The 27,159-nt window shown below is 40.6% G+C and overlaps 2 protein-coding genes across 2 annotated transcripts in view; one reads left to right on the forward strand and one right to left on the reverse strand.

Annotated features, from left to right (window-relative positions):
• The window catches only part of TBCD (tubulin folding cofactor D), a 119,883-nt gene that overhangs the window by 22,355 nt on the left and 70,369 nt on the right, over positions 1-27,159 (forward strand). The window contains exons 13-15 of the mRNA XM_074555257.1: positions 398-472; positions 3,651-3,745; positions 26,165-26,321. Coding sequence (XP_074411358.1) covers positions 398-472; positions 3,651-3,745; positions 26,165-26,321 — 327 coding nt within the window. The remainder of the gene's footprint in view (positions 1-397; positions 473-3,650; positions 3,746-26,164; positions 26,322-27,159) is intronic.
• On the reverse strand, positions 5,946-9,624 carry ZNF750 (zinc finger protein 750). Its single transcript, XM_005494479.3, has 2 exons — positions 7,997-9,624; positions 5,946-7,602 (listed from the first exon to the last, which is right to left on the reverse strand). Exons 1-2 carry the CDS (start codon positions 9,418-9,420, stop codon positions 6,918-6,920), a joined length of 2,109 nt encoding a protein of 702 aa, XP_005494536.2. The 5' UTR covers positions 9,421-9,624; the 3' UTR covers positions 5,946-6,917.

A 27,159-nucleotide genomic window follows, 5' to 3' on the forward strand; every position in this document is an offset into this window, starting at 1 on the left:
TTACTGCAAATGGCTTTAGCACAGCCTGTGGTGGGTGGGTGCACAGACACTTCTGTCTCTATTGCTGATGAAAACTCAGGTCAGTTTTTAGGGAATTTCAGGTGGGTTTGGAAATTGATGTTCTGGCTAAGACAAGATTTGAAGGGTGCAAAGAAACATTTCTTCAAAATGCTTTTTTTCTCTTTCTCTTTTAAAATGCATTTCTGTGGGAGATCCACTACTGTGTAGATTTTTTTAAAGTTTGAGATTGTTGTTTAAGGGTATCAGTCTTAGGGCAGTGGGGTGGCATCCTGAAGTCAGGAAGATTCCAGTAACTATTTTTTTTCCTATAATTTACCAATCACCTATAGTAGTAATGATCCATTGTATGTTTCTTTCTTTTTTTTTCCTTCTGTAGAATTGGTAGAATAACTGGAAGACTTCCAAAAGAATTAGCAGATGATGTGATTGGGTCTCTGTTGGACTGTTTTAGGTAAAAATCTTATTTCACACTTTACACACATCTGAAACATGTCTGCTTGTGGAACAAGGAGACAACAGTTAGGAAGAAAGGTTTAAAAATCTGTGAATTTTCTTGCTGTCCTTCTCTTAGATTTCAAAATCTTTGAAGGCACAGATGGGCTAAGGGTATTCAATAAAGAAATTATTTCTGATCCATCCTCATGACCCCATACTAAGGTAATGTGCAGGGAGTGAAGTTAATCTTGGGAAAAATTTAAAAAAGGCTCATGAACTTGCTACTTTAGAGATTCCTGGTGTGCTCATGCTCATGGCTTGAGTTTAGTGTCCATCCTCAGAAACTCAGTAGAACTGGAAATGATGTTCTCAGGTTCACCAGAGGTGAGAAACAATCTCTGTGTGAGGGGAGGCTGAAACATGTAGTGAGAGTGAGGAATAAATAGGGTATAAATAGAGATTATGCACTTGGCAGTGGTGTGGATGTGGTTGCCCTCTAGGATTTGTGTTACTGCAAGCAAACTCAAGCATCGGGTGGCAGGTTTGGAATAAAGACAGAGTGGTGTTATTCAGTTTTTACAGTTAAACTGTAAAAACTTCTTGCCATAGGACCTTGTGGATACTGAGAATATGTACCTGAACAAAAAATGTGCTGCTTGTCTGCAAGCTTCTCCATGATCTGCCAGAGTTTGGAAGGGTTTGCAGAGTGAATGTGCTGGTTTTAGACTCTGGCTAAGGGATCTGCTCTTGGCTGTGTCAGGGAGGATTTGGGGCCAGTGGAAACTCTGGTTGGGGCACCCCGAGCTGTGGGATGCTCTTTTGGTGCACTTTAGTGTTGGATGTCATGGCTTTACATTCCTGTAGATGTAAAGTCATTAAACAAAAAATTCAACAAGTATCATGTGCTTTTGTTTAATACCAAATTGCTCATCACAGCTGCATTGAGTACCTGAAATCTAAATGAGTGGTTTAGGGCAAACCATAAAAAATCCAAAAATTACAAAAAGAGTTTCTTTATTGGCAAAAAATGCTGGTCATGAGCAGTTTGTCACTCACATGTCCCTAGTTTTAAAAAGTATTTTCACACTGGTTGTGAGTACAAATAAAGGATGTCAGCTCAAAGGATAACACATAGAAAAAAAAGAAGGTATAAAGTCTGAAAGACTTGCAAGGAAAGTATCCACTGAGATGATCCCTCACTGTGTTACTGTGATTAATTTAAGAGGTGCTGCTGATCTCAATTATCCCTGGAGCTTCAAAGACCTGTGCTCACTGTGTTTTCTTTCCTTGTTTTTCAAGTCATAGGGATGAGTAATTCAACTAGTAATTGAGTGACCTGCTTTCTTCAGAAACACCTGGGAACAAACGTAGGCAAGGACAGAGAGAGCCTCTGTTGGAGTCTCTGCACTAAATATTGAGTGACCAAAACAGGAATAAAGCAGCTGCTCATCAGAGGCACTCTGTGGTACCTCTTGGGATGAGAAGAAAGGATTTGTTCTATGTAGACATATCAAAAGACAAGAGTCAGGGAAGAAATGAGTGATTTTTCACAGTGTAATGAGATTGTCAGCACAGTTCCACTGAGGTATGAGCCTTGTGTTGTTCAGCATACACATAGAGAATCCTGGAAAAAAGGGGAATGAGGGGCTGAGGAAACCAGCTGATACTTCAAGTTGATTTAATATAGTGAGAGTTTAAAGTGGCAGGAAGGAAAGTGTTACAGAAGCCCAGGTGAAGCACTAGGACAGTAAATGTCATGTAAAATATAATGTCTAATGCATGCAAACTGATGTACTTGGGGCAAAATGCTGCTCAGTGTCAAAGCCCTGGAAGCCACTGATGTGTCAGAGTGTCAGGGGAGCACTCAGCAGCTGGCAGGGAAAACAAGAGAAATGTTGGAAATTATGAGGAAAGGAAGAGATCAAACTAAATCACTGAGAAGTGCTTTAACTGATGGGGTTTTTTAGAGGTGGGAAGGAGAAGTGGAGGGGTGGGATTTGCTGATCTCCACTGTAAATGGGCCAGAAGGAGGGAGAGGAGAGGCTGTTTGCCATTCACTCTCCCTGGTGCCAGAGCAGGGAAGCAGCAGGAAGTGCATTTCCACACAATTGTAATTAACCAGTGGAAGTCATTGCCACGGGATGTTATGGGAGCCAAAAGTGTAAAGGGAGTTCAAAAAGGGATTATCCAAATTAATGGAAGAGAGTCCCTTCAGAGGTTATTAAATAATGAATCTGGCTCCAGCCTCTGGTTGAGCTGTCTCAGTGCTGCTGATTGCCAAAGCCAGGGGGGCAGGAAGGGGATGGGAGTCCTGCTTTTCTTTGCTGAGCACCTGCTCTCAGAGCTGCAATTCAGAGATGGTGTTGGGAGAAATGAAGCTTGGATATGACCTAGCCTGGCTGTCCAGTGTTTTCTTCTCAGATTCCTACTCCTAGTGTAATGCAGAATGAATTCTGATTTAATCCTTCAGCATGCCACCTTTCCTCTTTTCACTCCATTATCTGCCAGCCCACTAAAAATTATTTACCATTTGGGGTTTTCTTCTCAGATTCCTATTCCTAGTGTGATACTGAATGAACTCTGTTCAGATTTAATCCTGCAGCATGCTGCCTTTCCTCTTTTCACTCCATAATCTCGAGATGATTAATAATCTCCATTAACAGTGCAGCCCACTAAAAATTATTTACCATTTGGGGTTTTTTGCTGTGTTCACTGTAAGTTTCTCTGGTTTATGTTTTCTAAAGGTGGATAAAAACCACTATTTGCTTACTTCATAAACTCTTGTAATGGGTTTGCTGGGAGTTGCCATTTGAACCTCTTTTGCAAGTTAAGGGCTGCATTTGGCACAAAACTCATTAGTTATTTTGGGTATGTTCTGTACATCTTTTACCCATTACTGGGAAGTTGCTTTCCTTTTTTCTATGAGTTCCAGGTATTGAATCTTCTGTACTGAGTTACATTTATAGTCATACATGAGTTTTTTGCTTATTTAATCATATTTATAGCACTGTTTATGTTGCATAAACAGGAAGGAAAACATGTTCAACTTCTATTTTACAAGTCCAGTGGCATCAATAACACAACAAGAACATGCTGGTTTGGACTAGGGATCTTTTAAAATGTTAGGAATTCACTGTAAGAAATGAAATCCTGAGAGGGAGGGTCAGTTTTAACAAAACTTGTTCTGATTTTAGTTTCCAGGAAACAGACAACGCGTGGCACGGGGGGTGCCTGGCCCTGGCTGAGCTGGGCAGGAGAGGATTGCTGCTCCCTTCCCGAATCCCTGATGGTGAGTTGGGCCTGCTGACTGTAAGTGCATGGAATAATTTATATTATTAAGCACCAAATGTGTGGCAATAGGCTGGGATTTGCTGATGTGTGAGTGCTGGGTGATGACTGAACCACTGAGTTCTACAGTAAAACATTTGCCCATGGGGATATTTAAGTACTTCTGTCTAAAGCATTGGCTTGGGTGTGCCTTTTTTTTATACTTAATAAATATTTCTTTCCAAAATGGAATTAATTTCTTGGGGTTTTCTTCTTTCTTCTTCCCTCCCATGTTTCTTTGTACACTTGTATAAAACAATTCTGCATGTCTCCATATTGTGTCAGTGTCATTATTTAAGCAGAATATATTAAATAATTGATGACTAACTTACACTTTAAAGCCAGTAGCTTCTGCAGTTTGTTTATGGTTAAATTTCAAAGGCCAGTTTCATGTAATTTATACATGAACTGTTTATGTTTTAAATGGGTTTTTGAAACAGCAGGATGGAAAGAAAAAGGGCAGAGGAATTGTTTCTTTGTGTGTTCTGTAGTTATCAACATACATTGAATAACAGAGATATTAATGTAATTTTGGTCAATGCCATACACAGTGGGAATGACAGAAGCACAGTGTAGCAGCTGCCATCCACCCTTGGGTGCTTTTACAGCAGTGGCTTGTTCTAGATGGTTCTTTGGGTCCCACCTGGTGCTTCTGTGTTGAACAGAGAATTGAACACTAAATTTAAAAAATATTTCAAAGTAAGTCAGGGTGCTAAATCTTTTCTAGTTTGAAGATGTTCTGTAAAATGTGACATTTAATACAGTTTATTACTCTGTCTTCCTGGAGGGAGTTCATGTCCATTCTAGCATGTGGTGCATGTGAGAAAGTGTGTGCAGTGAGCCTTCAGTTGGTTTCCCTTTTTTCATTACTTTTGCCCTTCCATGTGAAACAGTTAAAAACCTTCTAGCTGAGGAATCATGAAAGGGAAATTCTCCAAAGGTAAATCTGTACTTCAGTTCTGACAAAACCAGAACTGTCCACCTCTGTCAGGGAATCTGTATAACCTCATGACAGATTTTTATTTAATTTGAAGAAGACAGATCAGATCAGCACTGGAGCTGGCTTTTATAAATAATATTTGTATGGAAATGGGGAAGAATAAATCCTTGAATTCTATGGAAGAAACACCAAAAAGTTTTTTTTCCATTCACTTTAAAGAAATTCAAATTACCAAGTAAAGAGATACATGAGATATTATTTTCAAATTGTGGGTAATACTATCTGAAGTTTTCTGCTCTCAGAGATGAGTGAGGCACATAGCTTAAAGTGGTGTGAAGGGTGGCAGTGGTGACACATGACTCTGTAATTTCATGTTTGGAAATTAGGGATTTAGCAGCATCTGACCCTAAGGTTGAAGCTTTAATCTTGGACTGGAAAGCACATGCTGATGTACAGCTCAGTACCTCACACTGACTTACGCCCTGCTGTTGGCATTTCAGTTGATTTGGCTTCTTCTTTTACTGCACTCCCTTTTTTCAAACTCACATTGATATTTTTGCCTTTTGATAATGTGAGATAAGCTTTTCTCTATGAAGAATTAAATTAAAGATCATTGTATCTCTTTTTGTTCCTTACCTCAGAAACTGAAGTTCTGTCATTTACTATTTAATTACTAAACTTGTTACAATGCTCTGTCTGAGTTGTTGGCTCAAAGCAGCACAGCACAAAACATGAAATAAAAAAATTCTGGGAATTCTGCATTATGTTCAATGCAACTCCACTTCCTTGAGTAGGTTTACACCTATTAGTGATGTTCAGGCAGGTGAGGATGCCTCTAACCTGAGTAATGATCAGTGAGAAATGTGTACTTGTGGTTTTATGGGAATAATGCTTGTTCTGGGTTTGTTCTCCTTACACTCTGCAAATTTACACAGCCTTATTTTAGTTGAACTTTTGCAGCGGTTTGGACAAGCTGGACAGCAGCTTTAAGGCAGAGGGAATTCTGAGCTTCATTATTTGGAATTAAAAGTATGGATGAATTAACCTGCATAGTGAGTTTCCGTCACTGAAGAAAGCTTCTTTTGTTTGGAATTGATTTGATCCCAAAATTCTGCTTGCCAATTGAAAATTTAACTAGCAACTTCTTGCTAGCTGTTTTTCAGTACAGATAGTGTAGTAAATGTATTTGTGTTCATTAATGACTTTCCATATATTGTAAGTACAGATCACAAGATTTATTTGAAAAATTGCCAGTTTATATACACAGATATAGAAGTAGGAAATAGTTTTATGGCTGTATGTAGAAGGACACAGAAACTGATAGTGAGTGATAACACATGCACTGAAACAAGACCTTCACCAGGAGAGTTTGCCTCAGATGAAATAAATTATATAAATAACATTTTAGGCCTGGAGTTTGAAGGCTGCCCAGTGTCTGTCTAACCTCAGCCAAGCAGGCACCTGGATTGCTTAGTTCTTCATATTTTCAGTGTTGTTTTCACAGCCATTTACTTAAGGTTGTACGTAAACTGCAGTTATTAAACCTGTGCAGGCTTTCTTTGGTTTGATTTGCATCTTGGTCTCAGTGTGAGAAGAGGTTGCTTACACAGGGTTTGGGGCAGTTTATTTCAAGTGGCCTCTGCCTCTGAGTAACTAAATTTGGGCTGTTGTTCTCTCTTAGGGCAGAATGGCAAAGTGCATCCATACACAGAGCAGTTTTTACAGTATATTCTAAAAGCCAGTTTTAATCTTAAGCTTGTTTAAACTACTGCACAGTGACATAAAAAGGTTTTCAAAGGAAAAAAAAAAAGACCCAAAACCTCCCCTACTAGATGAAGTTAAGGTTGGAAAAAGACTATGACAGTATGTTATTGAGCAATATTGTTTCTAGAGCTTAAATGTCTTTTAAGAAAAGAAGTTGTAAAAGTTATTTTACATCATACAATTGCAAAAACCCCTTGAAGATTCATCTAATTTACTTTGGCTTTAGTAACGAATGCAAAAATTCACTCATCAAAACCTGAGCTTGTACAAGGCAAAGTTCAATTACTTAAAAATATTAATATAAAATTATGAACATTATTTACACTGGAGAGATTGAATGTATCTTGTCATGGGCCAAGCCCAAGGAATGAGGGTTTGTAAAAATTTCACGATGATGCTGGTAACCAGAACCTCACTGGAAGGAGGAGAATTAGGACACTCTTGTTCTCTTCCTTAAAGTGAAGACTCTGCTGCAGTCATTGGGCCTGACCCTCTTAGCACCTTGCTGGGATTTTGTGGACTCTTTTTGGTTTGTCCTTTTCTGTCCTTTCCCCTTTGGGTTGCACTGAGCATCCTGAGCATCGGCCGCGGGTTCTGCGGGCGCGCCGTGCCCGTCGCCGTCCAGCCGCGCGGCACCGGGGCTGTAGGCAGCCAGCTGGCACAGGGCCACGGCTGCTGTCTGCTTCTGCTCATCACAGCTCTCCATGAGCCCCAAGTCTGCAGCCTCACCACGCTGGGCTGCCGAGGGTTTGTCACAGGCACCGCTGCTGGGGGGCTTGGGGACGCAGGGCTCCGCTCCGGAACTCTCCTTGTCGGCGTTGGGAGCGGCGGTGTTGTCGTGGGATGGGCTGTGGAAGGATGTTTTCAGGCTGGATGTGTTACAGGAGTCCTTCACTGAGAGGTTCAGGGGCATGTCCTGCATTTCCAGGAAGCTCTGCCTGTCAGTTTTGGATGGGGTTTTGTACATGTGCTCATGAGTAGGTCCTGTGCTCGTGTCAGGCTTTTTTGAAAGATTGAGGGGACCTATCCCTGTGTCTTCCTCCGTGTTGGACAGGGAGCCCGCGTTGTTCTGGCCATCGGTCTGTGTGTGTGAGTCTTCATCAGTGACATTGATGCTGGAAGAAACAAGGAGAAAAGAGAGTTCACCATCAATTGCTCTTTTAAACTGGGGCTGAGGAAGTGGGCAGGAAAAAATATACACTTCTAGGCTAGAAATCCAACAATTCTGTTGTTTCTCCTTTAAATCCCCAAATCCCTTTTACCATCATTGTAGTGGAAATAATTCTCTGAAGTACTCAAGTACATTGGAAGTACAAAAACACAGTGGAAATTGGTAGTACATTTAAGGAGAATGAACAGTCTGCTCACTGTAGCACCTGTGTGCTTTGCACAGTTAGTACAGAACAGATTAACTCACTGCTGTAAATCTAAATATAAACAGGCATTGCATGAAATGTGCCCATCTGTCTTTGTGTAAACCTGACAAGGATTTGCAAAGTGTTATTTTACCTGTTAGGTGAATCCCCTCTGTCCTGCTGTGCCTGCACTCCTTGAAGGGAAGGCGCTTGGTCTGTGCTTTTTCTCACAGGTCTGAAGGCTGTGAAGTTTTCTTCTGATTGGTCATACTTGCCCAGGGATGTGGATGATGACTTGTTGGAGAGGTCAAACAAACCCTCACACGTGTGGCTTGTCTGGGTGAAGTTGGTGGGGCTGGGTCTGCCAGGGGAGCCTGTTGCTGCACTTCCTGCAAGAGGGCTCATTTTGGCATTCTCTCTTTCATTTTGGTCATCCTTAGCGTTACCTTTGGCATGCAATAATGTCATTTCCTTTTCATAATCTGCTTGTTTTTTATGTGAGCTTAGAGGGTATTGTTGGGAAGGGCTTAAGGAGGCTGGGTACAGCAAGGTGGTTTCTTCCATCAGATGAGAGTTTTGATCCCTGTTAATACCAGCTACATGTGAAAATCTGTAAAATGGAGGATCTGTTGGCCTACAAAATCCATATGGTATTGGTGGAGTGGAGTGGTACTGTTGGAACAATCGATAGTGTTCATATGCTGATGGATTTAGGGGTTTTGGAAGTGGCCCAGGGTGGGGAAGAAAATGTCTTTGATCTTGTGTTCCATAGACAGAGAGAGCAGAGCTTTCACACTCTGAGCTACCTGGGAGCAGGTAAGGTGTGTAGATAGCAAGCCGGTGCTCGTAGAAATGGGGTGAGTACTCAGGAATCATTGGTTGCATGTAGGGTGAAATGGAACCAAAGCCTTTTGTGGGAGCAACTTTATGTGGAAATTCTGGGAGGAAAGAACCTGCCTTCCACGGGTGAGCTGGTGCATGAAACGCAGACTTGGTGTGAAAAGGAGAACTTTTGTTAGAGAGGGAGAGGATTTCAGATGCCTCAGTGATTTCTGGGCCCTTGCTGTCTCGGTGTTCTCCAACGGGAACAAAGGCTGAGGGCCTGACCATGCCCTCCATCAGGGGCTGCACGCTGATGGCACCTTCTGCTGCAGAGCTGCCAGGGCTTAGTTCCTTCGGAATCGCAGGTTTCTGTCCTTGAATTGCAGCATTTGTTGCTTGGTTTTGTAATTCAACGTTTTCCTTGGCGTCTTCTTTTGTAAAAGGATATTGAGGCTTTGAATCGAGGCTTGACAGTCCGTTTGTGACAGATTTAGAAGAAGTTGGTTTGACAGTAGATTCCAGCTGGTTGATCTGTTTGGGCTCCAGGGAGCTGCCCTTTGGACACTTGATGACACGATCCTGCTCTGACACCAAAGTGATGGAGTTCTTGCAGAGGCCATACTTCATGTGGTTAAAGAGATGGGATTTCTCATTGCAAGTGAAGGGGCACTGGAAGCACTTGTACTTGAATGGCTTTCCCGGTGGTCTTGGGATGTAATGAGGCTTCTTGGGTTTACGTTCTTTGAGGAGACTCATTCTTTTTTCTGCTTTAAACAATTAAATGTAATGGTTCTTTATAAAAACTTTCTTGTGGTTGGCTTCCCTCGGTTGTAGCCTCGTGATGTTTCCGGTTTTTCAGGTTTCTAGAATCCTTCTTCCCAGGTGAGGAGAAGCAGCCAGCTCCTGTGGTGTCTCAGGGAAGAGGGCGCCGGAAAACAAGGCTTTCACCACTGGTAGTGCAGGAACTGAAACACAAAGTTTAAAATGAGCTTTAGTGGCACGTTGGAACTAAACACAATGTAGTGCCTTGTCTTAAGAGCATTCCCCCTCATACTGCATATGTTGTGTTATTTGAGTTTTTTAAAACAATAAAAAAGCTGGATGTCAGGCTGGATTTGGATGGGCATTGACCTTTGGCATCCTCCCACACCCAAACACAGTCACACAAGTGGCCTCATTTCCAGCAGCAGCACTTGTCACCTGCCTGTGCTGTGGCTCGGGAGAGTTCTCTTTGAAAGCTGGAGGAACATTCATTGAGAAGATGAAAGTAGAAATCCAGGTGGAGCTGTTGAGAGAGGAGTGGAGTGGGTGGGATGGGAAGAGGCAGGTCCCAGCAGGGGCTGGATGTGGGGCGAGCCTGTCGGGCCGGTCCGGGAGAGCGAGGAGGGAATTTCCTGCTGTGGTGACACAAGGGTGGGGTGCATGGGTCGCTCTTGGGCGGCTGACTGGGCTCTTTCTGAGACTGACCAACCCCTCTCTTCACTGCTGTGGCGTTTCCCAACAGCCCAGTCTCAATGGGTGCCTCAAAAGTGCCCAATCTCTCGAAGGATAAAACCACACCGATTTTCTTCCTCTTCCTAATTCAATTAAGAGAAATGAGCGCTGCAGTGTCTGACTAATGGAATCCTCTGCCTGACAAACACCCCTCCCATCCTCCTGCTGCTCACAGATTGCACATGGTTAACACGGGCACCCCAGTGTGTTAACTCGGGGGGGAAAAGTGTCTGACAGTAATTGATTTCTAGGGGAAGGATCTATCTGCCTTTCTTTGGAAAAAGGAAGGTTGTGGATACTTTATCCAGCCTGGTGATTCGCTGGCTAGATAAGTCGGGAGGGCTTGTACCGGCTTGTTCCATTATGTTCACTGATTCTGAAGGCGTGAGAAACTCTCGCAGTCAAGTTCTCATGATTTTATAGGATGTGTTATGGCAGAGATCTAAAAACTGATGATTTCATCATGAACTACAAGCATCATTATCAAAATGATGACTGTTGCAAAACCACGTACTGTATCTATTGTGTTACCCGAAACTACAGGAATACTAATTGGAAGAGTGACGAGATAGCTCCATTTTTTTTTTAAAAAAAAGCTTTTTACATAGAAGTTTGAATTAGTAGTATTAAAATACTAAGTTTATGAAAAGAATTGCTGGTAATTATGTGAGATTTTAGTTCAAGTAGAGATGTTTTGCATTTCTTAAATCAGGGATTATTTAACAGAAAATGACAGGCAACTCATGATGAAAACTGAAGGGAAAGCTACAGAATTGCTGCTTGGCTCATCAGGTATAGTAATTCTAGCAAATTGTATTAAATGTTGTTTCTGATGTTATAGAAGTATTAATTTTGTTAAAATAGTTATTGTGAAGGCACCCTTAAAAATGCAAAGCTGCTCTGCAAGTAGAAAAAAGTAATCAAGCTTTTTCCTAAAATTAACAAGTGTTTAAATGTGCTTCAGATTAATGAAAAAGGATTTTCTAGAGAAGTAGCTTTTTTGTTTTTCAGGTTTTAATGTGGTTGTTTGAGTTGGATACTGATACTGTAAGTGCAGCAAGGAAAAATGCATTAGCATGTTAAATTCTCATCATTGGAGTATGGCTGAAAAAGTAGTCCGATAAATTTAAAAAAATAATATATTGTATTTTAAAATATTTTAAATAACAATAGCTAGAAATCCTTTGAAATATTAAAAATAATATTTTTACATTAAAAAATAAGTAAATGAAATACTGAGACAGGAGGAGAGGTTGAGGTAGGGAACTGAGCTCTTTCTTCTGTCTTAAGTGAGCTTGTTGCACTTACTTTTAACTAATGATGTGTAACTAGCATGGAAAGTTTGTAATGGACTCGGTCAAGTCAGTTTGTACCTGTTATTCTTTATATCTTCTTGGAAGTGCTTGTACTAATTATTCTTGAAAAAAGATATTGTTGTCAAAACTCCATTGCTTTCTGAGGTGAAGCATTTATGATAACGTCCGAATCTGCATTCAGGTGCAGCATTTATAATAAAGGGATGGTAATTAGATTTCCTTGTTCTTCCAGCTTTCCTTTGCTTCATAATGAAAATTCCTGTGTGTCCTGTCCTCCCCCCTCTGACTTTGTACTTGGTATTTAACTTTGATTCAAGTTATTCCTGTTGGACAGAGTATTAACTATCATTTCTTAACAAGATAAAATGCGTTGTTGCAGTTTTCATGTTAGAAATTTCAAGCCTTGGAGCTCCTCTGCCGTGGGTACAGCAGGAGAGCATTCCAACAGCTTTTTATTTCTTTCTGTTTAATTTGTTTTGATGGCTCCAGAACCTGCTGCTCTGACTTGGGAGGTGCAGAGAGCAGCTCATTTTAAAGGGTGTTTACCTTTCCTAAACTTAGGTCAGGCCAGCCAGGTGAATGTTTTCTTTCTCTCTTTTACTATTTAATCCTTTTTTTTTCTCATGGCTTAAAAATGCCAGTAATAAAATATTTCTAAAGTTAGACAAGTAGGATAATTCTTCCTCTGGTCCCTAATTCACAGGAGTGTCTGGCAGAGAGACATATTTTAGCATTAAAAACATTAAAACTATTTGATCACACAGTCAAAAAGGACATTAATAGTTTAAAATAGGTGTAACCAATTAAAACTGTCCCTATATAAATAATGTTACTTACAGCTGTACAATGTATGTTTTGTGCTGCCAAAGTTAGAATTTCGTATTGGAAAGAAAATATCAAAATAAGTAGTTGCTTTTTCCTTAAACTTCAATGCCATCACTTGTAATATCTTTTAAAAACAGGGAAAAAATCTTCACCAGCAGGATAATTTTTACATAACTTTTTTTTCTTAGAGAATTTATTTCCTGTAGACCTGCTTGTAGAAATGCAGATGGTTCTATATTATTATAATTCTCTAGTTTTGAAATGCAGTAGTGTTATTTATTTATATTTTTATTGAAAACAAGTTATTCAGATAATCTTGATTAAACTTGAGGTTATCTTAGTTGTTTGTTTTTGGCACTAGTAACCTCCTCATGGCTTTCGAACCTGTCGCCCTTTCCAGCCTGAGACTGACTGCTCCAAGTTTCCTTCCTTCTATTTTTAAGGGCAGCTTGTTGCTCCCTCCTTGCCTTTAACCTGTTGGCAGGTTCAGAAAACAGGAATGTAGTCGAACATTGTGTGTAAATATATAAACAAAAAAATGTCCGTGGGGATAAGTGTATACACACATATGCACATGTGGATTCATCCACACACATAGATATGTGCATATATATCTGGCCAGGTTGTTTTTTTAGGGTTTTAAAGTAGTTTAAATTGTTTAAGATGCCCAGTTGATCAAAGAGGAAATTTCAAAATGTCTTTTATTACAAGCAGGGACAGTAATTACATTTCTTTTTAGGACACTGCTTCAGCAAAGTACGTAACAGCTGCTCATGCCCACCCCATTATTATTGCAGGCTCCTTCTGGTGATGTGGATCTCTCTGACCAGGAGGACTCACTGGGGTGGAACATTTTGAAGGACATGCTATAATTAAAATATTGTGATGTGGCATTATTGCATAACCCAAGGACATGCCATTGTCACCTACCCAGGGTGTTGCAAGAACAAGATTTGTGAGTTTTATTCTAGCTGAGATTTTTCCAGCGATTAACCACCCCTCCCTTCTAAACTTCCAGGTCCTTGAAACTGAAAGATAAAATTTTAACACAGCTGATTGTTAATTAGGAGGAAGCAGGGGTGAGAGGGGTGGGCTGGGAGGGCAGTGAGTGTGTGTGAGGTGCAGACCCACGGGAACTGCTCTGTGTGTGTGTCTGTGTGTGAGAGGAAGCTCCGAAACACAGAATAAATTACTTGCTTAGGCAGCGTGGATAGGAAATAAAAATCTCTCTACATACCAAGTTAATAAATCAATGTCTTAATACACTCTAATTGACTAGAAAATAGAAAACGATCTGATTTTCTGCTAAATTTCCAGAAGCTGGAAAAATTAATAAATCAAAGCTGGAGCACAATATTTTTACACAAGCTTTTCAGATGAATCTGACACGACTCAAGGAAGCAGAGCTGGCACAGCAAACACAGCAATTTTAAGGAATATAGCAATATATTAACTCCCCAAATCAAAAAAAATAAATAAAAGATGCTGAAAACCCTTTGCACCCACAAGAGTTAATTATTATAAAAACTTGCAAGAGTTAGGTTTTCTCCCAGACTGAAAGTTTCAACAGGAGAGGTGAATATTTCTGCTGAAAGCTGAGACTGGTGCCGTGAGTGCACCTGCTGGAGTAACCCTGGCTGCTGGGACAGCTGGGAACTGAGCACCTCAGATTTCCTCCTTAATACCAGCAAAGTTTTATTGAAAGAAATGCTGTGAAGCAATGTACTCACCGGGCAGCGGGGTGTCCGAGGGCCGGCGGGCGGGCGCTGCGCTGGAGCTGTCACTGCTGCGAGAGCAGTACCTGTTCTCTGCCCGAGCCCTGAGTGAAACTGCAGGAGGCTGTTCCAGGGGAGGGACCTGAGCGTGTAGGAGTTGAGCCCTCGGGGTGTAGAGATGCACCTGATATTACTCCAGCCTGCAGCTACGATTCATTTGTTTGCGTCCACCGCTCTCATTGAGCATTACCTCAGCATCTCCTATCGAAGGCAGCTCCCGTCGCTCCGTGCCCTCCAACAACCAAGTTTTGCTCTCAGCTCTGGTGCCTGTTCCTTTTGCACTGTGGGGTCAGAAGTGGCTGAGTTAACACTGAGGATATTTTAAGTTCTGTGCAAGTGACTCGTGGGCAGCAGAACTGACTGTACGCAGGTGGTAGCAAAGCTCAAAAAATAATTTTGCTCATTTTTTGGAGACTGACTTTTTTATTGAATGCCCTTTGTAGCTTTAATATTCTCGCTCTTTTTCTTTTTTTCCTCCCCCCTCTTCATTTTTATTTAAATTTCTGTCCTTCATGAGTCTCCTTTCTGAAGGCGGGACTGAACTAACTCCAAGCCTGCTTGCCACAGGAACCTGCCAAAGCTTGTCTATAATCGACAGCCAAACGCACAGGTCCTGGAAAGGGAAAGGAGTCACTGCAGGCAGGACTGATTGTCACGGCTCTGTGTTTGCTCAGGAGCTGGGAAATGCAACAGGGAAATGGCCAAGTCAACTGCTCACCCGCTGCTGACTGCTGGGGCTGCCTTTCATTGTCATTTTTTGTTAAAGTTTGTAAATGACAAACTTTAAATTTCTGGGTGCGTGTGCCAGTCACTGGTGACATGGCTGAGCTGCTCAGTGAAATGATTTCCTCTCTCACACACAGGATGGCACAAGGAAAATATTTTGATACTTGTAGCTCTGTCTGAAAACCACTCCTGTTAATGCATAAGCAAAGGGGCTTTTGGCTACTAATTCCAATGTTCCAGAGATGTTAAAACTTCTATTCAAAACTGAACATGAGAACCCTCTTGTTTCACCCACTGCTGTGTAGATAAGCTGCAGGTTACTGAAACTTTAAATGTGTTTTATTTTTATATTTAATATTTATATTTATATATTTTTTATAGTTTAGATTTTATAGTATAGATTTTATAGTTAGCAAAAGTAAGGGTTTTTTTGAATGAAAATTATTAAGGAAATAGTCAGGACTAAATGTGTTCAGAAAGTGGGTAAAAGTTGTTTGAAAATCAGTCTTAAAAGTCTTGAAAAAAGGCTTTTGGCTACTAATTTCAATGTTCCAGAGATGCTAAAATTTCTATTCAGAACTGAACATGAGAACCCTCTTGTTTCACCCACTGCTCTGTAGATAAGACAGCTGCAGATTACTGAAACTTCAAATGTATTTTATATTTTATATTTTATATTTTATATTTTATATTTTATATTTTATATTTTATATTTTATATTTTATATTTTATATTTTATATTTTATATTTTATATCTATAAAATGGATTTTATAGTTAGCAAAAATAAGATTTTTTTGGAATGAAAATTATTAAGGAAATTGTCAGGACAAGACCTGTTTAGAAAGTGGATAAAAGTTGCTTGAAAATCATTCTTTAAAGTCTTGAAAATCAGTCTTTCAAGACACTTTAAAGCAGTGTCTTAAAAATAATTTTAAAGGTCTTGCCTTTGCTTTGGTGGAATTATTTACAAACATCTACTTCCCTGTGTGGGTATGCAGGTCACCATGCTTCCTTTTGCTGGGCTGGTGTAACTTTTTGAAAAAAAATTCAAATTATAAACAATCACTAATTTTAGGGTAGAAGAGTGGCTTTTGTGGCATGTTTTATTTTTCCCTTAATTATTTTTTTTTATTATTATGTTTCTATAATGCAGCATCGCAGTAGAAATACCTGTTTTTTAAAATGTGATGATTTTTGTGTTTCTGTGGGGCTGAAGCTTTGGGGTTTTATCTTGGTGTAGAATATACTTCTTTATTCTAGGTTCTTTTTAAAATTCAATATTAAGTAAGTGTTGTTCAGCTGTAGCAGAATTCTGTCATTCTCTAAATGTTACAAACTTCCTTGTATGTGCTTTTATATGAATTTTTTGGCTCAGCTTTAGCACTAAACAGAAAACAAAATGTCATTTGCAGGAACTCTGCATCCAGTGGGGTAAATTTGCCCTGATCTGGGTACACCTCTCATTGCTGTTTTATCCTTCAGAATTCCATTCCCTGGATGTATCAGAGTGTGCCAGGTGCTCTCCACAGTAATCAGAGTTCTTGCCCTGGTGCTCTGATGCCAGGACTGACCCTGCTGGTTCCCCTCAGGACTCCAGTGCTGCTCCCAGGGATGGCCACTGGTTTTCCATCATTTCCTGGAATTTTTTCCAGGTCATGGCAATCTGTGAGCTCATTAGTTATTCCAGAGAGCAGCAGGATCCCAGGTAAATGTGGATGCTGGTGCACATGGAGCTGGTGAAGCTCAGCTTCCCACATACAAGAAGTGCCTTGGAACTGCAGGGTTCCCCTGTGTCACCTTAGTTGTGTCTACATTTGTGGCTTTGAGATAATAAAATCCTTTTTTTTTTTCTGGGATCACTGGAACCCAAGTTATCGAAGGATTTGTAAATCCTTTGGATTAAGCTGGGATAAATTCTTCCATTTAATTGTAAAATATTTTGAATAAAAATTTATGTATTAGACATTTCTGAGGGAAAAAGGGCTCTCAGCATCAGCATGTTTGGGCTGGGTTGTTCCACACCATTCCCAGAAGGGGGCAAATGGATGTGAATGTAATTGCTGGAACTCACCGTGCCCCGAAACATGACGTGATTCTCCTACAATATTCTCATAATTATTTTTTTCTATCCCATATGAATAGTTATTAGTCTTAATGCTTTTTGAATAACACCTTTGAAATGTGCCTTTGTTTTTCCTAACAATCCAGTCCCTGACTCCAGAGATAGGTCTGGGCAGATTACTGTGCTGGGCTTGGGAGCCACTTGTTCAGATTACTGGAGCAAATTACTTGTATGGGAAAAGAATAAAAGCTCAGCACTTAATAGCAACTGCAGATCCCATTTTTAGATATTTATTGTGGCCTGTGCTGTTTGGTCTGGAGCTAGGATGATCTTTCTCTGGGTTCCCATCCTCGCCCTTGGGCAGTGAAACATCTTGGGGGAAGTGGGAAAGAGCAGGAATTGGGGCTGTAGGCAAAGGGATGAGCTGTTTATAAGGGAGGGTTTGGAATGGTGACTCCTTTCCCTGGCAGCCATTCTCACAGGGATGCAAAATGCACCTTCAGCTTCTGCCTGCTGCTCTGCTTACAATTCTCTTTCCAAATGTATTCTTTTAAAAGTGATTTTCGTGCCAAATATTTTTTTCCTTTTCTGCTTTAGTTTCAAAGCTTACACCAGAGATTCTGAGCCAGTTTTTTTGCCTCAGTGATAGTTTTTCTGATAGAATCCAGCAGCAGGACCTGAGTTGTGCCATGTACAGTGCCAGGGTAAATAAACTCTTTTTTTTTTGAGCCATACCTGGCATGGGGCTGCTGTGATGCTGCTCTCACCAGAGAGCAGAGGCATAAAACAAATACTCTCAGACTCAACATATTGTTAGCTTTCAGTTATTTTCTGAAACATGCCAAATTTTATAAATATTTACATGATTAATATATGTTGTTTAGTATTTCAATACATTTTTAAAGTGGGGAATATAAACCAGCAAATATAACCTGATGTTTTATTTTATTTCATTGAAAAATAGTGATGCTGCAGCTTGGCTGTTATGGTTTTGCATTCAAAGTTACATGTCACTATTCAGCTGTAAAATTTCAGTTGTTATTAGAAGGGATCATGCAGCTTAATTTGCATGTGGGAGAAACCTTTTTTGCAAAATAGCCTGAAGTTAACTGAAATCTCATGATCTGGTGATGGATTTTACATTTGGAATTGCAGCACCTCAAAACTAAATATTCCTTACTCTACAGTGTATGCTAGAACCAAAAACTTACATTTCAGTGTGGTTTCACTATGATTTCACAGCTTTTGTTTTGTGCTGTATTTGTGGTTTTGCAGGCTTCAGACTATTATTTATAGGATTTTTCTTTTATTTAATTGGGTGGGGATAAATACTAAACAAACAAGAGAATCCTAGTTTACTTGAATTTCTGGTTTGCTTGTGAAAGGACGTTATTAAAATTTCTCTTGATGACAGCACAGTATAAACTTTCTAGCTAATAAGGTGTGTCATGTAGAGGAACATGAACCTTCCTGGGTGTTCTTAACGTCTTGGTGGTGAGCTGAAGAATGTTCTGGTGTCATTCTCAAGGATTTGCTGAGCTCTGAGTAGTCCCAGTCTCAAATCCAATCCATATTAGTGTTTCACCAGGAAATAATGCTCACTGTGCCTGATGTGCTCCTGTTTCTGCTGTAAAATCACAAATGTGTAAAGTGAAGGTTGAAAACATTTGCATCACTGAGGAGTAAGTAAAGGAAGCCAGGGAAGGCAGGTTGGAAGAGCCCTGTGGTTACACTTTCAGTGAATTTGTGCTTATTTTGGGAGGATTCCAGCAAGGAAGATGTTCCTTTTAATCTTCCTGCTTTGCTAAATACCCTTACCCCTTCACAAGGAATAGACTGGGGTAGTCCAACAGTCCCTTGCTCCTTTTTAAACTGTGGCAACAATAAAATCAGCATTTCAATCGGAGGAAATAATGCTGATGAGATCCAGGGAAATTGGGACATGCAGGAGTCTGGTACTGGTGGGTTGGTACAACTGATCTGAATCTGGAATTTTATTTTTTTTTAATGCCAGAATAAATGAAAAGTCGTTATAAAGAGTGAAAAATGTGCAGATCCAGCCTTAACTTCTTCAGTTCATAAGTTACCTTCAGAATAAAAGGAGCATGAAGAAACTATAAGAAGGAAATAGGGAGTGTTGAAGGTCTGTTAGTGAGGGACCCGGGACACATTTGACAGGGGACTTGGCAGGTTAAGATATCATGGGATTCCATGATAAAATCATGATGCCTTTTACATTTTCAGAGAGGTCACACCCAACTCTACCAGTATCCTAAAAGAGCCTGGCTTAGGGACATATTTGTGAGCTATTTCTGCTGAATGGTAAGCTCTTGGCTTAAATAGGAAACACTTGGTTTAAATAGGAAACACTGTTTAAATAGGAACAACTTCTCTCAGTTGATGTTTGTTCTCTGTTTTAAAGCTATCCCATTGTCAAGTGTATTTTTGGTGAAAAGTTTGTGTGAAATAAAGTTTCTGGTGCTGTCAGAGGGTTTCAAATGGACTCAGCCAGTCTCAATAGCAGATAGCACAGCCTTGAAGGAATATCTGTGTAAATGTGACTGCTGTATCTCTGATTTTAAAATCCCCTCAGCTTCTGGTGCCTTGCTGATTTTCTACCTTTGTAACTTTTCCACATTGTTGATTTTCTGTTGTTAATTTTTCTTGTCAATTTGTTTAGAATGGATATGTGCTCTGGGGCAGTACCCAGTTTTCTGTTCCTGGTACAGAGAAGGTTTGATCATGTGCTGTTAGGGAGAAAAGATTGGATACCTGTGTATGTTGTCTTTTTATCTGAGAGTAGAGGGAATGGTGATTACTGATAATTATATATAACTAGATATACTTAAAAAAAACCCAAAGTCTCCTTTGTGTAGAAAAACTCTACACACAGTGGACCAAAAGTGCATTTTTGCTTTTCCAATCTCACTTGGGCCATTCATGAAAAAAAAAAAAACCCAACCAAAGTGAACCCAGTACTGCTGTCCAATGCATTTTAGGAGGAGGTTTAACTGAGACCAGGATTTGAATAGTCTTATGGAAATGTATTATGTAGCTTCTTAAACTTGTTTACATTCTCAATTTTTAAGGATTACCTTCAGTGTTTCATATTCCAGAGTAATAAGTTGTTTGTTATGGACTTGCAGCAGCCAGGGGCTGGAGGAGAGGGATGATGAATCTAGAAGTCAGGTTTCTGCACACTGTGTTGGTCTGTTATGTAGTGCTGGTTAATTGTGAGGCTTTTGGCAAAATTCCAGGTGCTTTTCATCAGAGATACAGGAAGACGTGGGGGGGGAAAAAAAAAGAAAAAGATCTACCAGTCTTAGGTGGACTCCTTAGAAAATAGAGAACACCCAAACCTGAAAGGCTGGTTATGGAGGAATTCCTTCTCTCTAACACCCAGGTGAACTTTAAAAGTGATGCATGGTCTTGAAAAGAGCCTTTTAAAAAGTTATAATGCCTATGTCACCGTAATAGTTTTCAAATTAGCAAGGAAGCATTATAAATAGTGCAGATTTATTTTTTTTTTCAGTAGCCAGCAGGTATGAGCAGGAAGAAATGCTGTGTCTGGAGCTGCAGCAGGAAAGGTCCCTCCCCCAGCAGCACTGGGAGATGGGGTAAACATTGAGCCGGGAATAAATGACAATGAATTGCTTCTGGCTTTTTCACCATGGGGTTTATCTTGGTGTTGCACAACTTTAGCCTTAAGGCTGGGCTTTCTTGGGTGATATTTCTTTTCTGACACACAGTGTTATGAGTTTACAGAATTTTTATATTCCTTTAGAGTCAGTAATTCATTTGCTCAGTAGGATTTCTCCACAAGCCTGTTCCTTCATGTCTTTAACTGCAGTTTGCTGTTGGTTCACTCAAGGCAGAGCTCTGTCAGCTGTACACCTGTGTGAAGCTCTCTGCTCTGGCTTTGGGTGTGATTGGTAGGAGAGTCCCCAAAACACAGAGTGCTCAGTGTTTCAGAGCTGTCCTGGCTCAGCTGCTGCCAGGCAGGGGAATTTGAGCTTTTGGGGCTGTGTTAGGTAAGGATGTTGGGATGGAGTGGCTGGAATCCAGATCTGGCTGCTTCCTGCTTGGCCCTGGCCCCACTCCAGAGCCCTCACTCCTGTCAGCACCAGGGCAATCCCTGGCAGAGGGACCTGGCAGCCAGAGCCAGTGTCCAGCTCCTGAACTCTGCATTTAAGAACCATGGCTGGTATCAAACAGTCTGTGGGGCAACATCCAGCTGAACCATCACCCCTCCTCTGAGTCTGACAGGCAGCCTTTGCATTGCAAGCCTTGCACCCTGAGCAGCCAGGCAGACAACAGCCTGTGTGCTGCCCTGCTGTGATTCATCCCTGAGCAGGTCTGTCCTGTGGGCTGCCTCAGGTGGCTCCATGGAAAAAGCACCACGTGAACATGTAATTAAAGACTCTCTTAATTCATGACGTAGTGAGAGGCTGCAGGGAGGTTGCAGCAGACAGAGCAGCCCTTCAGTCACAGGGCACAGAGTGCTGGGTTTGTGCAGGTGCCTCTGCCCAGCCCGGGTGGGCTCAGCTCTGGGGGCACCCAGGAGCTTCAGAGACTTGAGCTGCTCCCTCCTCACATCCCTCCTGGCCTCCAGGAGCTCTGCTCTCTTCCTCCTTTCCCCTGGCAAACTCCTAATGAGGTCAGCCCTGGGGGCAGGAATGGCACAGGAGAGGTCACCTGTGGGTGGTTTTTAGGCACTTGCCCTTGGGGATGGGATGTCATAGCATCATCCCACAGGAACATGGAGATCTCTGCACATCCAAAACAGCACAGAGAGCTCTGCACATCCAAAACAGCACAGAGAGCTTTGCACAGCCAAAACAGCACAGAGAGCTCTGCACATCCACAACAACACAGATAACTTTGCACAGCCAAAACAGCACACTCATTTTCTGATCCCCACTGGAGGCTTTATCCTCTCCATGAAAGCCCTTCAAGAGTAGATTCTGGAGTCAACAGCTTACATAAAAAATGAGAACAATTCAGAGGTGATTCACAGGATTTTTAAACAAGTCTTTATTTCTGGGAATGGGCCTAACCTGAACTTTCTGGTGTTTGCATGCAGTAAATTGATCCAGTAAATATTAGTACAAGAGCCCTAACGAAGTTCCAATTAGGAGCTCACTCTTTCCAGAGGTGCCATGTAGGAGTGAGTGGTCTCAAACCTGATTTTCTGTACATGGGGGAGCCAGAATTGTGTTTTTAGGAAACAGCACACTGCAGATGGCTGCACCAGCTGTTTTCACAGAGTACACAGAATGACGAAGTTGGAAGGGACCTTAAAGATCAAGTCCAACCCAGCCCCAATACCTCAAGTAAACCATCTCAACTTCTAAGCATGAGGCTGACAAAGAGGCTGAACCTTCACTTCTGCACTGGGTTGGTTTTCATTGAGAAAAATTTGAACAAAATTGGTATTCTTTTTGTTGAATGTAACTAAGTTTAAGCGTCATCATTCATTAATTGTAGTGTCTGTTGCTGCTCCTGCTGTGACATTGTGCACAATGCTCCCTTCAGGAATAGCAAGTGTCCACTTTGTAGTAGTTTTTCTTATTAATTCTAAAATAGAAGGATTTGCAATGTATTTTTTATGGATTGAAACAGCTTCTCTGCTTTAACAGTCCCTATAAAAACATAATGCTTGTCTAATACAACATTGAGTTAATCTCTTTTAAGTTGCATATTTTAGTTTGAAACTAAATGTAGACAATTCTTATTTAACCCCAGATCCAATGAAAATCTGTTTCAAATTAAATAAGGTTGACTTGACATTTTGCAATTTTCTTGTGGAGACAAGGCCTAGGGCTGAGGAACAGGTTTTTGTTGTTTGTTTGACTGCTGTATTTGTATATTTTGTATGATAAACATCGCACTAAATTAAAAAAAATTGATTTACTGTGTGGAGTTAAAGTGACAAAGGGCTCTGGACAGCACAGGTTATAGTTGAGGTTGGTGAAAAGTATGTTTTTAAAGGGTTAATGTAAAGAATCTTTCATTTAAATACATTAAACCTTTCAGTAACCAATGTCTTCCACAAGCTCCTTTGTAGACACTGGTTACTCTGTTTCACAGAGAAAAGCAAGGCACAATTCTTCCCAAGAATATTTCTGGGATTCTCATTCTCTGAACCTCAGAGAAAGAAAACACAGTTCTTATCATTTGCTCTGCCTGTGTTTGTGCAAAAGTAGAATGCAATATGGAGATTGTTTACTCACAGTGATGGTGTTTTGGTTCCTTGAGGTTCAGAGAATGAATCCCAGAAATATTCTTGGGAAGAATTGTGCCTTGCTTTTTTCTATGAAGAGAAATGTGGCTACACTCCTTCACCAGACTTACTGTCTCTCACCTACACTGAGCACCCCGCTGTGTAAAATCCACATTAAAAAAGCAGAATATCTCTGCAACCTGTCTCCAGTATGAGGAAAAAAAACCCCAACCCAACCTTGTTTGTAGTGGCAGAAGTTGTTTCTTTATTTTCCAAGGCTTGAGCACAGGGCTGTGCTGCAACTGCAGTGACGCTCTTGGGCATGGCAGGGTGGGGTGCAGCAGGTGCTTATTGATACCTTCAGGCTACAGGTAAAGGTGACTGTGTTTTCTTGAGCAGTCACAGACCTGCACAGGTGGATTTTGTTTTAATAATCAGCCTGAGAGTGGGCACTGTTTGTCCTCTGGTTTTGGTGGCACACTTTAAAAAAAACAAACTTGTGGATCTGTGAAAGAAATGGGAACTTGTAAAATTCAAGCTAAACTTTTAAAGTTAAATCTGTAAAGTTAAGGAATAGTTCAGATCTTCTCCTTGCTGCATCTTAAATAAAAAAAGTCATGTTCAGAATTTCAAAAATCAAATACTTTTGTCTCCATCCTACCAAACTAAGTTTCTTCTGGAAAATATTTTTTCTAAGGTTTTTTTTGATTTTTCAATCTGTCATTTTTGGTTAAAGCATTTTTAGCATTTTTTAGGTTTGGCATGGGATTTGAGGAACCCTAGAGCAAGAAATGAAGTGAAACCTGGAATTTTGGGTTGTGTTTGTTTTGGGTTTTTGTAACTCTTAAAAACCAACAAGAAATGTAATCCTGGTCCTGCTTTTTTGAACACAAACACACACACACACACACACACACACACACACACACACACACACTTGTGTCAGGAGCAGTTTTTATTCAGCATTTCCCAGTAAATATTCAACCAGTGATAGCACAAAACTTTACCAGATGCCTCCTAGATCAGTATTCCCTTTGATTTTTTTATTTCTAATTACCAGTGCTGCACACTTTACCTTGTTTCCCCTGTTAGTCCCACCTCCCCAGTGCCCACTGTTTGCTTCCTTTTCTTTCTCCAGACTTTGCAGTCACACAGAGCAATGCTGTGAGTCCCAGATGGAGGAAAAAGCAACCAGAGAGGTGTGAGAGAGGCCAACAGACCCTGGAGCATCTGTCCCTGTCCCTGACAAACCGTTTGATGCTGTGCCCATTTGGGACATTAAACAAAAATACATTTTTTTCTTTTACTGAGACAATCCAAATGTGGGGAGCTGCTGGAGGGCCTCCTTCCCCCTTTTCCTTCCCTGCATAGAGGTGGGAGTGTGCAGGGAAGTGTCCAAAGGAGCTGGAGTGGTCACTTGCACTGAGGGAAACGTGTTGCAGCTTTGCAAAATTGCCTTTGGCGCCTGCTTGAGTGTTCCTGTAGAACCAGCAAATTCCATTTTTCTCATCAGTTGATGCAGCAATTTTCAAAACAAGCTAGGCAGCATTTTTAAATACTTTCATTGCAGTTTCTTTAGGAACTGGGAAATGTCCAACAATCCATCCATCTCTGCTGTATGGTTGTTTCAGAATTGGAATTACTCTTTCTCCCTTGTAGTGTTTATGCTCCTATTACTCAAATCTCACCCATTTCTATATCTACTGCTTGATTTTCTTTAGCAGCTTAAAATGAATTTAAACAGCCTTTTAACACTTCACTTCTCCAGTCATGGTATCTATCTTTTTGTTTAAAGCAGCAGCACAGAGTGATGAACAGCACATGGAAGTTTTAATTATTTTGTGATTATATCCACTCAAGGATATCCAGGCACAGATTGCTAATGAAATACAGCTCAGTGATCCCATTTCTTGTTAATGGGATCACCTTGTGACAAGTATTTTCTAAGGAAAATGATGCATTTGATAAATTTGATACAAGAAAGAAAACAGAGAAATTGTTTCTTTTTATTTCTTTTTTTTTTAAGAGGCTGTTGTTTCTGCAGACATCAGTCATTTAATAAAGTTGTGCCATCTAGAGAAAGATATATTCAGATTTTCTATCTGAATGTGCAGATACCAAATAAAGGCCCTCTGGGGAGCCCTGCACTCATATTCTTGAACTATGGCAGTGTGTTTCTAGAATGGTGTAAAAGAATTGTGCTTACGGGTTTTGTGTGGAAACCCAGGGCACAGGGAATATTTCTGTGTCTGCTCTGGGGCGCCCTGACCCCCAGAGCAGCACTGACTTTGACCCTCATTCATGGAGAAAGTTTCCTAGATTTCAAGATAGACTGGAATCCACAAAAGTGTGAAATAGATTATAGAGAGTGAATCACTTGGTGAGAAATTGAGGTTCTGGGATTTTTAGTCTTTTGTGGATGGAAGCAAGATGGAGGGCACAGAGTGTCATCCTGGGTTTCTTCTTCATGCTTCTTCTTCCTCCTTCTTCATGGGTTTGGGTGGCATTTTGTAATTGGGTGGAAAAGTCTATATTGCAGCTCTTTGGGATCAGTTATAGGGTTAAAAGGGAAAATAATCCAGGTGTCAGTTCTTAATTGGATAATTTAGTCTTAAAAGACCTTGTAACAAGAGATTGTTGGCTATTTTTGTGCCTTTTAATGAAAAGCTGCTGAATTCACAGTAATGAGACTGTTTTACTGATCAGAAATAATAAACACTTGAGTCTGAACATGAACTACCCACTCAAGTGCCTTCAATCCAGACCCAGAAAAACCAACAACTGGAATCCCCACAGTTTTGGAAGCTCTTTTATCTGTAGAAAAACGTAATTGACTCCTGCATGTAGTGACTGGACAAGGTGGGATGGATTTAAACTAAAGAGAGTAGGTTTAGTCAGATATCAGGAAGAAATTCTTCCCTCTAAGGGTGGGAGGCCCCTGGAAGTGTCCAAGTCCAGGCTGGACAGGGCTTGGAGCCACCTGGGATAGAGGAATGTGTCCGTGCTCATGGCATGGGTGGGCCAAGACAATCTTGAAGGTCCTAACTTGCTTTTTGTGTATTTTTTGTGCCATAACAGTGGTCCCTGTGATGCTGAAGGCGCTGACATACGACGAGAAGAGGGGGGCGTGCAGCGTGGGCTCCAACGTGAGGGACGCGGCCTGCTACGTGTGCTGGGCCTTCGCGCGCGCCTACGAGCCCGCCGAGCTCATCCCCTTCATCAGCCACATCTCCAGGTGGGGCTGCCTCCATCCAGCCTTTTTCTGACTCAGGCATGGGGTAACTGAGTGGTATTTTAAAAAATTTTATTCTGTTTTCAGTCTCATGTGAAGGGTGAGACAATACAAGTGTTACAATTCACGCCATCACAATCAGAATCCAACTATTTCCTAATTACTATACACTATAAGTGTTTCTTAACCTATCAACTTTTACCAAACCATAGTATAAATACCTTAAAGCAAATAATCTGAAGTTATTCTTTATGGGTCCTAATACAATGCATCTTTCATTGTCCTTATTCTCTATATATATATCAATATCCTATTTCCTAATTACAATATACTAAGTGTTCTTGGCCTGTCAACTTTTACCACACCATAGTATAAATACCTTAAAGCAAATAATCTGAAATTACTCTTTATGGGTCCTAATACAGTGCATCTTTCACAGTTATCTTTCTCCATGTATATCAATATCCTATTAGTATATTTCAATATCCTATTTCCTAATTACAATATACTGTAAGTGTTTCTTGGCCTATCAACTTTTACCACACCATAGTATAAATACCTTAAAGCCAATCACCTAAAATGACTCTTTATGGCTCCTAATACAATGCATCTTTCATAGTTCTAGGTCTCCAAATATATCTACGTATACATTTATATAATATTTCTTAATTACAGTACATTATAAGCATTTTTGGCCTATCAGCTTATGCCACACCATGCTGCAAATTGGTTTATAGATTTGGCCAATAATCTAAAATTAAAGCCAATAATCTAAAATTAATCTTCATGGGTCCTACTACTATGCATCTTTCATAGTTCTATTTCTCAATATATATCAATA

This window comes from Zonotrichia albicollis, chromosome 19 (assembly GCF_047830755.1).
Source record: "Zonotrichia albicollis isolate bZonAlb1 chromosome 19, bZonAlb1.hap1, whole genome shotgun sequence".
NCBI classification, from domain to species: domain Eukaryota; kingdom Metazoa; phylum Chordata; class Aves; order Passeriformes; family Passerellidae; genus Zonotrichia; species Zonotrichia albicollis.